The 11,289-nt window shown below is 34.7% G+C and overlaps 1 protein-coding gene and 1 long non-coding RNA gene across 2 annotated transcripts; both read right to left on the reverse strand.

Annotated features, from left to right (window-relative positions):
- Positions 1-200: 200 nt before the first annotated feature.
- Positions 201-3,838, reverse strand: LOC134665049 (procathepsin L-like). The gene is made up of 8 exons (XM_063521839.1): positions 3,730-3,838; positions 3,530-3,610; positions 2,953-3,182; positions 2,216-2,342; positions 1,849-1,954; positions 1,300-1,389; positions 846-940; positions 201-417 (listed from the first exon to the last, which is right to left on the reverse strand). The coding sequence occupies exons 1-8, from the start codon at positions 3,771-3,773 to the stop codon at positions 228-230; spliced, it is 963 nt and encodes a 320-aa protein (XP_063377909.1). The 5' UTR covers positions 3,774-3,838; the 3' UTR covers positions 201-227.
- A 2,690-nt stretch (positions 3,839-6,528) lies between these two features.
- Positions 6,529-8,467, reverse strand: LOC134665057 (uncharacterized). The gene is made up of 3 exons (XR_010098335.1): positions 8,364-8,467; positions 7,158-7,254; positions 6,529-6,660 (listed from the first exon to the last, which is right to left on the reverse strand). It is a non-coding gene; the product is annotated as an uncharacterized LOC134665057 (long non-coding RNA).
- Between the last annotated feature and the right edge of the window lie 2,822 nt (positions 8,468-11,289).

Raw genomic sequence — 11,289 nt, forward strand, 5'->3', positions numbered from 1 at the left:
ATTTATATATGCATACATCTGACAAGAAATATTTAAATGATGATAATCGTTCATGACTTTAATTTTTGTCATTTAAAGTGATACGTCCTGTTCTTAAGAGTTTAAGACAAAAAGTAACCTGGATATACCATAATTGCCACAATAATAGTTGTAGAAAGTTAACTTTTTAATGAATAAATATTATAATATTTAAAGTCTGATCCAATCTTACTGCATAATGGTGGGGTTTACTCAACAACGACATACGTGGGTTCTGTCATAACACCACAGTTGTTGTCTCGCGTTGAAATGTGAATATATCCGTCGATGCCCCAATACGGTCCATATGAATTCCTGATGATCCAGTATGATTCACCGTCTTTTTCTCCGTAGCCAACCAAAGTCACCTCATGGTTCATGTCATCTTTTGAGGATTGGCTGAAATACAATCAGTTTATACAATTCTGTTTAATTCCAAAACAAAGACTAAATTTATTTGAGGATTAAATATAATGATCAGCGTAAAACTTAGAGGATATAACCAACGGAGACGCCATGTCTAAAATTTTCGGTACAAAATAGTCTGCCGTTTTTTGCGGGGGAGGGGCACATCAAATGTATAGGTACGTCATGTCAGATAAACGTCAGTCCATACATATGGTTGACATGTGGTTGACCATTGGCCGCCTATTTTCGACAGAGGGGAACGCCTGTTAATGGCGGCTCCATTGTTAATTACTCCGAGGCGTAAAACGGTGGCTAACGTTTCATTACCGAAACTAGTTACACATGGGTATGCGTAATTAATTGAAATTAAACTGGCGAATTGAGACGTGTTAATAATCTACTAATTCATTAGATGTTACCACTTTGTGTCGTATAAAATTCCTCCGTCGTAATGTGTGAAAGCATCTTCAGCGTCAATGGAAACCGATAAAGGCCCATGATTAATAAGTGCGATCTATAAAAAAAACACAAAAATAGTCAACATATCTAAAGGTTGAAGGGTATTAATTTGTGTGTTTATCAGAAATATTTGATTAATTATATTTATTTATTTGCTTAGATATAGTAATGGGATGTTACATAATATTATTCTTAGGTGTACTGTGTATCTTGCCTGCATGCTTACTACTACTGCTACTCGTACTATATGCTTACTACTGCTATTGCATGCTTGCTTGTATACTTATATCAACAGTTTCGATACCTAAATAACAATTAAATCGTCGAAATGAGCCGGTGTCTTTAAACAACCTCATTTACAAGTAAAATGATCCATCGCCTTACAAAAAAGTATTCATCTTAGTTTTGCTTTACCTTCAGAGCTTGTTCACTTAATGGAGTCACATCAGTCCAACCACGAATTTTGTAAGTGGTCGTCATATTTTCAATGTTGCAATACCCGTCCTGTAACACATTTGATATCAGGTAAACAATATATTTTTAAAAAGGTTGGTAAGATACATAATTATTCGTTTTTAAGACAAATGAAAATATTACACAAATGCTAATTAAATTTCATTCACGCCAAATGCATAACTTCACATCAAATTAGCATTGGATTTCACGCTGTTATTTTTAAATAGATCCCAAATAAATGCTGGAAATAGTACTGTTTTAATCTTGTCTGTCTGTTACCTCTTCAGGCACTTCTGAAGTAATTTCGATGTGATTATAGTTTGAGCCTGGGAAGGTCTTTGTATAATTTTCATTTTTATCACTCTACACAGATGAAGTCGCAGGCAGAATGTAGTTGATATTATAAAAATGCAAAGCCTTAATTTTTTTGTAAAAAACTGGCATCATTAGAGTATTTTTTGTAAACGCGCCAAACTACAATACTTGTTTGCACTTATATTTAGGTACCTGTTTGCTATATGGTCCATATTCCGCTACCGTAGGCAAGCCATGCTTCATTATCCATTTGTAGGCAGAAATATCATCTCCACCGTCACAGCCAGAATTTCCCATTCTAAATATAAATAATAATGGTTATTTCATTGCACTTCTGACTTCCTCTAACTTTTTTTTTAATTTATTAATCGCTGCTGATCTCATGCTGCTACCAAAAATGGACTTTGGAGACTTTTCCTAACTTTTAAAAACGGAATTTAGGTACAAGATTTAATAAATAATGTTACTACCTATAGTCTTCTCTAGAGTCAGCAACATAAATTCCATTAAATTTTATCTTAATTTTTATAAGTTTTTATACTTAAACGAATATATTTACCCCCAAGAACAGTCTAGAAGAGCCTGATTACTTAGCGAAATCAGCATGCCACCTTTGCTCCTTGCCAAGGCTCCTTCAACAGCAGCGGTCGTGCCAAAAGTCCAACATGAGCCGCAACTATCTTGATCTAGGTATCAATTTTGTTTATTAGTAGGTTAGAAATGAAAAGAGCTAAAAAAAACTATAAACAACCTTTAAAAATATCCATGCAATACAGAAGAAGCACGTACCTACCCGCTATGAAAATTTAAACAAGACCTAAATGGCCCACAATAATATGTAATAAATGAATCCAAAGAGAAAGAGGCTGGCTCAACTGGACTCGGCTGTAAAGAGCTGGAAGAAGCCGCTTAAAATCGTGTCAAATGGAGGATTCTTCTGCGAGCCCTATGTAGATGATCCCTCATTAGGGACATAGGGCTAACAGGAATTAACAGGATTGCATGAACGTCATCATCAAATGAATCCAAAATCATACCGTGATTGAATTATTCATTCCATGATTTAGTAATTCATTCATTGACAAGGATTAGCCAAAGACCTTAAAATTTAATATTACGTATTGATTGAATTACTGGCCTTTTTATTTTCAAAGCCTTCTCTGTGCTTAATAGTTTTAATGATTCTCGTTACGAGAAAAATACAAAAATATCTAGTATTTTGGACATTGTTGAGATATTAATAAGTTAGAAAATGAAGAGGTTTATATAGATAGACAGATGTAGTAAGCAACATACCTAGAACCGGACCAACGACTCCTTCAAGCCTTAAATCGTAGTGCGATGGTAACGTTTCCGATATTTTCTTAATTTCTTCGTGTGAATATGGGAATCGTATGTTGCCAACTGATCTTGGTTTATCTCTTCGTAATCCTTTGTATCGTATCAGTTCCTTCTTTGTACGATCAGACATTTTGTTCAAAGCTAACGTGTAGCTCAAATTTTTGCGATTTGTCTCCTTAACCAATCTGTAATATCGAACATCTTAGCTGTTTAAGAGTTGGCGAGATGAGTAATATTTATTTTTAAAGTAAAGAAAATAGTTCCTTTCATACCACTAAACACTAAAGTAGCGACTAAATTTGAATGTTCAAGTGATTACGTATATAAAATAGTCAAAGTAGTGAGCGAGAGAATTCATGATAATTTTGGTGAATAAAAAATGCAACAAAAGGGTCAAAATTAGTGTATTTTCTAACCTACGTTGCTTGATAAAGGGTTAATTAGTTTTATGTTATACATATATATCGATGACGTTAGTATGGGATATATTATTGATATGTTGTAATAAAACTGATTGTCTATGTCTAATAACCTCCATTTTTCACGAAATATACTTTTCCTCATCTCATGTTCTGCCTGGTGGGAGTACTGTTTGTTAAATTTCTGCTTATATCTGTAAGAACATAGCACGCACATGTTATTTAATTTAATTTAATTAATCTTTTTCAAACAGTTCAATGCACAAACTTGTAATAAATACTTTATAAAAAAAGTATTAACCGTAATACTTACTCAGCAAACGCTTCGTCTAATTCTTTTTGTTCCTCTGCTGTCATTGATTCAAGATAATTGGAATTTGGCACCTTTTTTTCGTCATCATCATCGTAACCAGTTTTTATGCATGTATCTGTAACACCATGGTTGTAACGAATAAATGATTTATGATTTAAGTAATCATTTAATGTAATTTCTTTGTTTGGTAATGAAACTCTGAACTAAATAAAAAGCTCAGACTATATCTATATGTATTGCACTTCACGCAGCAACTGCACATACCTCGCATATTATGTACTTACACTTTTTATATAGTTTGAACACTTTTTTATTAACTTCAGGGGAAAAGTTGAAATAATCGACGATCTGATGGTCCTTGAGATAGCCATGGCGAGTGTCACTCGTACGTGTTTCGTACCTTAAAAAGTATTTTTATTAATAAAAGTACTAGGGAAATACTCTTTAAGTAGTGATAATTTATTGGTAGATCTTATAGATGTGTAATACGAATGAAACATGCAAAACTAAGCACAGATAGCACTGCAATCGTTAAAAAAAATATTTTCTTGTTTATGGAGCACGTTGCTAATTCCTACATAGCTCACAATATAATTTGTATCATACAAAAAAGAATAGCGGCGTGTCTTGAAGCTCGTTACCAATTATTGAAACACGACTACTATTGATTGTATGGCAAAGCTAAAGATGAAAATGGCAAATCTTCGGAATTATTTGGGAATGAGAGAAAATAAAGTAGTAAAGTGGTTTACCTGACTGGAACCCAAGATTTAGCAGAATGGTTATAGTAAGCCCACAATTCTTCATTTGTCACGTCATTTTCACCATAACTTCCAGTAAACTTCACACATTCCTTGCCCTTTATATTTTCGTTTCCTTTAACAATATAAAGTTATAAGCTGCGGTTAAAGCTGATTTAAGGCCAGGCCACACCGGATGCGTGTGCGTGACGTGCGCGTGCACGTACGCGTCCCGCTGCGTTGTAGAATACGAAAACTCATAAGAGAGGACACACCGCTTGCGTGACGTGTGCGTGACGTGCGCGTACGCCTGACTTGCACGCAACGCAGCTCCGACGAGACAAACCGGCTGCGTGCTGCGTGCACGCGTCCACGCAGCGGAGCGGCAACGTCGCTTCGTTGCGTGCAGTGATGACGTTGTGTTTAACTGCGTTCCCTATGAGAGGGCGAACCGAGCAGGTTCGGACGCGCACAGCTCGGTGCTGCATAGGTGCTGTGCGTGTACACGCGCAGCCACTTGTATTTATTTACAACTCGGCCGGTGCGCGTGCTGGTTTTTAATACGGATTCAGTGATAAAAGAAAAACTAATTAAAATCTTTCGTTAATATGAATGTATATTTACAACATAGCACAAAGATTACCACAAATACGTCTTAAAAAAAATTAATTTGGCCTGTGGGAAAGAATCGATTTTAGGTATTAACGATACTATTGGAAAAAAAGGTTGTTGTATTGTGAACTATTTTGCGTCGGTGAACAATATTATGTACTCTCAACTATCTCGATTCAAATATTCTAATTGCAATGGCGGCATTAGGTGAGCAGCTTCCATTTGCAACGGGAGTTATAATAACATGATGTATAGTCCGTTTTTTTTATCATTAGAAAGAACTTCGCAGAAGTAAGCTTGTGGTTCCAAATTCGGCACTTTTAGCGGTAATAATTTGAAGTAAATTATATGTATTGACCATGCTACATTAGATAATTCAATAATTATTAACAATTAAAGAGCCTGATAAAAACTGCACGCTTGCTTCTGTGGAGTTCTTTCTAATGCAAAAAAAAACGAACTATAGGTACTGTCGCAGGAGTATTTTATTTTACTGCACGCATGACTGAGCTGCAGCGTGCGCCTGCGTGGCGTGTGCAGCACGTTGCGTGGCGTGCGCTGCGTGACGTGCGCGTCACCCGGTGTGACAGGGGTGCTGCGCACGTCACGCAGCGCACGCCACGCAACGTGCTGCACACGCAGCCGGTGTGGCTCGGCCTTAAGTAACGTATCAAAATTCATATTTAAAAAGAGTAATAAGTTAGTGGCAAAAATTTCATTTTTGGTACCTACAAGCTTTTATCGCTGACTGTACTTTTCTTACGACAGACAACTAATACTCATCGAGACAATTCTAAAAAACCCTAACACAATTAGGTTGCGCTGTTTCATCACAGAGTTTCTATGGCCACCTCCTGTCTCCATCATCAGATCAGCTCGATGGTACCATAATATTGCATTGTCATCCGATTTATACATGCATGCAAAATTTCAGCTCAATCGGAAACCGGGAAGTGGATCAAATTTAACTTGCAAAATTTGATTACAGAGAGACAGACAACGGTCAGGTGAAAGTAAATAAAAGCTTGTAAAAAGAATGCAGTTTTTATAAACATTATTTTGATACAGGCATATACACCTACTCGTATGTCGTATCTTACACCTTATAAAACAAAGTCCCCCGCCGCGTCTGTCTATCTATCGCGATAAACTCAAAGACTACAGAACGGATTTTCATGCGATTTTCACCAATGAAGAGAGTGATTTTTGAGGTAGATTTAAGTATAAAATTTGTTAAGGTTTACCCATGGCCCGGCCTGGGCCGGAGTGTAAAAATATGATTGAGAAAGCATAGAACCAAATGTAATAAAAATATAAATTGTATCCATAGTATCCATGTAGTAGGTACTCTGATCCAAACTTTACAAGCATTAGTTCTTTAGTTTTGCGGTGGTGCAGCAATACAGGAATATTTATTTATCTGTACGAAAATGGTAATGCTCTTACCAACTTCTTCTAAATTGTAGGTTGTTGGGAGAAAACCTATAGGCTCTTCTAGATCATCTGGATCAGTATCTGAATCCTTAACCTGATAGCAAACCTTCTCGTTTGTTTCTTCTTCAGTAGTTTCAGGGTGAATCTGTGGAATGAAATCTAAATTTCTAAAGCTATTACCATAATTTACTTTGAGAAGAAATCCTATAGAAAAGCAAACTGCATTGTTAAATACAAATTACGGGATTATAGTCTAAAATAATGTCTAAATTGATCTTACGATACAATACCACCACTCTTTTAGTTTTTATGTCTTTAACCTTTTCGCCGTCACAGCAATGTTTGACATGGTGTGTACATCGTTTGACCACCTCACGCGTCATTATATAAAATATAACCAAGAAGTAGGCAAGATGAGGCCTAGTCAAGTCACAATCCTACATCGAAAAACGCGAAACGATAAGAAAAAAAACATGACAGATGCTACGAAATTTCCACACATTAATTAGTTTCAATTGGGGTTTTCTATCAACGATGTCATATTATCTAGGCCCTCAGGGCGAACTTAATAATAACGATTTCTTCCGGACGCCTTTTGGGTTGCCATTATATTTAACAAAATGAACGGGCTATTTTTGTTACCTCGAAATCGATTTTATAACCCTCCTTGATTACTGGTATTCTTATTTGTTTGACCGCTCCATTGTTGGCATCGAGTCTAGAGAGATATGTTGACCGCCTGTAAAAAAATGTATATGACAAACGGACAGACGGACTAGGACAAGAACGAACGTGATAGCACAAATGTATTTAGGGTTCCGTAGTCAACGGAGCTTTGCTCAGTATTGGAATGCTGAAATTTTGCAGTAAAAGTAGACAAATATTTTTTACCACTTTACGGGTACTGTATGCGTAAAATTGGAACGCGTTTTCATTTTGTACTATGCAAAGATAATTTGCAAGCAATATCACAACTTTTAAAATTAAAAGTTAAACAAACAGTGTTACGGGCAAGATTCGAACTCGTGATCTTTCGGAACACCTGTCTGATCGCTCTAAAAAACTGAGCTACCGAAACATGCCAGACCCATATGAATCTAGTCTAGGAAATAGGGGTATTACTGCAATGTTCTGCCACCAGAGTGCAGCACTAAGCTAGCTAGTAAACCATAGAGTAACTTATACATACTATGCTTAAAACTGTTTTTTGACAAGTTTTCACAGACAATAAAATATGACATTGATACATCAAGGCGGTTTGTTAACAAGGGCCTACCGGGAAACGCGAAAATCGAAATTTAGTTATCTGCCCCTTTATCACTCGGATATGCAAGAGTGATATAGAGTTTAGATAACGAAATTTCGATTTTCTTCTTTCGCGGTAGACCCCCAGAGTGTGATGGATAGTGGTAGTGGCGCCCCCTACGCAAAGTTTTGCGTAATATTCCCTATTACCTAACAAAAGCAGACGATGGTAGGCATGTGTGTAGAGAAATTACGATTGCTATATTTAGGGGTCCCTTTGTTTCCCATAAAGTTTTAAGTCATAATGTAATGTTTGTCATATTATCGTTAGTCATAAAACTGAAACCGTTAACTTTTCAGGATTTTCGTAAGGTTATTCTATAGATATGTTAGGTTAGGTTAGGTTTGTTTTATGGCAATCCTGAAAAGTTACGCGTTTCTGAGAAAAACCAATTATGACTAACGAAAATTCGGACAATCAATACATTATGGCTTAAAACTATTTGGGAAACAATAGAGATCCTATATTTATACCCTGAAATCGGGCATGCGACAGTTGTGCCAGCTGTTAGCTTTACACTAAATGAAATTAAAAGGTCTTACCAATATTTAAAATGTTCGGTCCAACCCGATGTCAAGTACAGTTTTGTTGCTTCTATGCTGTATTTTGTCGGCCATTTTAAAGGCGGATATTCGTCATTTTTGATTGACACTGTTTAAAAAAATAAAAATAAAATATTATGCTTAAATATAACTTGTAAGCAGATTTGTATTTTATTTTCATAATATAATATAGCAACAATTTTTAAAGTATGTTGCGAATAATCTACTCGTATTTATTTATAATGAGAGTCAAAATAAAATAAGAGCCTGAACATAATATCGTTCCATACGGGCAGTTTCTATACGGTAATCGGATGAAAGGTGCGTTTCGTATCGGTATCAGTAGCCTTACCATGACTGCCTTGGCAGTGTCAAACTAACATATTCGTTAACGTCTGCGTAATTTACTTTCTATCTACACATCTCGCTCGCACTAATATGCTAGTACGAACGAGATTCACACGCTAGCGAATAGATATGTCAGTGTCATGGCTCCTCTACACGATAAGCCAGCGCCGGCCACCCCAAGAGACGCAGCAATGCGGTAGAATGATATAGCAATATCACTTGCTCCCTCTAACGCATAAATGCGTCCCTTGGAGTGGCAGGCGCTGGCCCATCGTGTAGAGGACCTATAAACTGGTGGTAGCCGTACAGGCCTTTCATGATCAACAGGAAAATTGGAAAAATCACGCATAAATTTTAAAATATCACAAAATCTGAAAACTAAGTATTCATAATGCTTGCCCTAATACGGTAGGTTAAGAATAAAGAATTAATTTTCTTGCTGCAGCTGAGCGGTCACGTGTTTGGATTGTAACAACAAACCTTAAGGGGCTCCCCCACGCCAATGACCTTCGATCTGAATCCCTTAGTTTTCTAATGTTTTTTGTAGCTTATCATAATAACATCAACGGCTTTAAGCAATATAGTATCCCATATTTACATTAAAGTTAATTGTCTTCGACATATTTGGCATCAAAGTTGAACAATTTTAGGCTAAAAAACTGGTTTTCTGGCCATAACTTTTGTGTTAATTAGTTTAAAATTAAAACCTTGGACACGATTTTCGAGACTTCAAAGACGAACCCAAATATGTAGATTTCATACATGTAAGATCCTTCACTGCAAAGTAGATACGAAAAAAGTGTTTTTTTAGACAATGTTTAAAAAAATTATAAAAAAATAAGTATTCATTTTTTTCAAAATCTGGTGGACAAAACCGGAGATAAAAGATTGAAGAACCGATAACCGTTTGTCTTATAATTCTACCTGTAGTGCAAAAAAAGAAGATACGATTCAAAACTTGTCAAAAATCGATGAAAACCTCGGGTAGCCCCGTAAGAAAGTTTGAACATGAAATAAATGAGCATAATAAAGTAAGATATTTCTTACCATGTTTACCAGAAACCGCGTATGTCAGGCAAAACAAAAGAGTTGTTTTCACAATCATGTTTAGTTCGATTGTGAATAATCCTCTCAAATACCAATATTTATGTATGTAACAGTCGACAGTTTTATCAAATTATTACATTTAAATTAATGGTTCTTTGATAAAAATATTCATTAATTTATATGGACTAATAATTGTAAATCATATTCAAATTCAAATAAATCATTATTTTAATTTGAAATTATCGCAAATACTAATGAGATAACTATAGTTCGTTTTTTTCAGCATTAGAAATAAGGTAAACAATGTTGATGTGTCTTTTAATTGAAAAACACATTTTAAAAATAAGTTACGGCAAATATGTAACAATTATGAATCCTATACGATCATTTATATTCTTCTGCTTTCATAAGTAATAGTTTTTGATTTTTAAAAAGCGTTTTTCAATTAAAAGACATGCCAAGATTGCTTATCTTTTTGCAAGTTCTTTCTAATGCTAAAAAAACTAACTATATAGATAAATAAACATTGATTGGTATTCATATTAATAAAACGTAATTCAGCTTTAAATCCTTACCAGGTTTGTCAATATTGGTTCTCTTAATTTTCTTCAGAAAATAAGGACGGTGTACATTGCCAGGCGATCTTGATTTATGTCCGTTTGTTTCGACGTTTTGAGGGATTTTATCCATTTCCGAACTGCAAAACGTTGATAGTATTATTTATCAGACAGTTTGAATTAATTAAGGCCTTTCTTTTTTAGGCACTTGTACCAATAGTTTAGTTTAGTTTAGTTTATTGATGTATCAATACAATTTTCATAGTTAATGTAAAAGAATACATAAGCAATTACTTATCGTATAGCGATCGTCGGATACAAAATAAATAATTAAATTACAATTAAACAGTAGTTTTATACAATGGTATATACTCGTAAATATATCACAAAATATTATTCATGTCAAAATATTTCTAATAGCAAATCATAAAATCACACAATGTCAAAGATAATAATAAAAATAAAATAAACAATTTTAACAGAGTACTACAGAGTACCTATCAATGAATAATTTAAGTTTTTACACAAAGTCAAATTAAATCCAAAGAATAAATAGAAATTAGAGACATGTCAAATGAAAAATAAAAATTAATTGAAATAAGTATCTTAAAAATAAAAACAAAACAAAAACAAAATAACAATTTACATTACATAATTGGTCAATTTAATTCGAGAGATAGCAACAGAGACAGATATATACCCTTCTTATGAAAATGAATCTAAACTGCTGTACCTACTATTATTTCAGTAATTTTATTTGTATAAGTACTATAATTAAATAATTATGACGAAGTCAATCAGAATCATACACAAAAACAGTCTTTAAAAAATACTTACGTCAAAATTTTCTTATAAAATCCTTCATCGGTGGGTTTCACATTCTTAGGCTTTTCATCTATCGATTCAATTATGTCGCTTTCGCTATGTTCATTAGTCCAAATGCCTGTGGTCTTGCATGCGTCTGGAAATAATCA

The sequence above is a fragment of the Cydia fagiglandana genome, chromosome 6 (assembly GCF_963556715.1).
Source record: "Cydia fagiglandana chromosome 6, ilCydFagi1.1, whole genome shotgun sequence".
In the NCBI taxonomy this organism is placed as follows: Eukaryota; Metazoa; Arthropoda; class Insecta; order Lepidoptera; family Tortricidae; genus Cydia; species Cydia fagiglandana.

Coding starts and splice junctions, on each gene's coding strand:
- LOC134665049 (XM_063521839.1), bottom strand. CDS start 3,773: ATGACAGCAGAGGAACAAAAAGAATTAGACGAAGCGTTTGCTGA. Junction 2,343..2,952: donor AGTCGTTGGTCCGGTTCTAG/GTATGTTGCTTA, acceptor ATTGATACCTAG/ATCAAGATAGTTGCGGCTCA. Junction 418..845: donor ATTTTATACGACACAAAGTG/GTAACATCTAAT, acceptor ATTGTATTTCAG/CCAATCCTCAAAAGATGACA.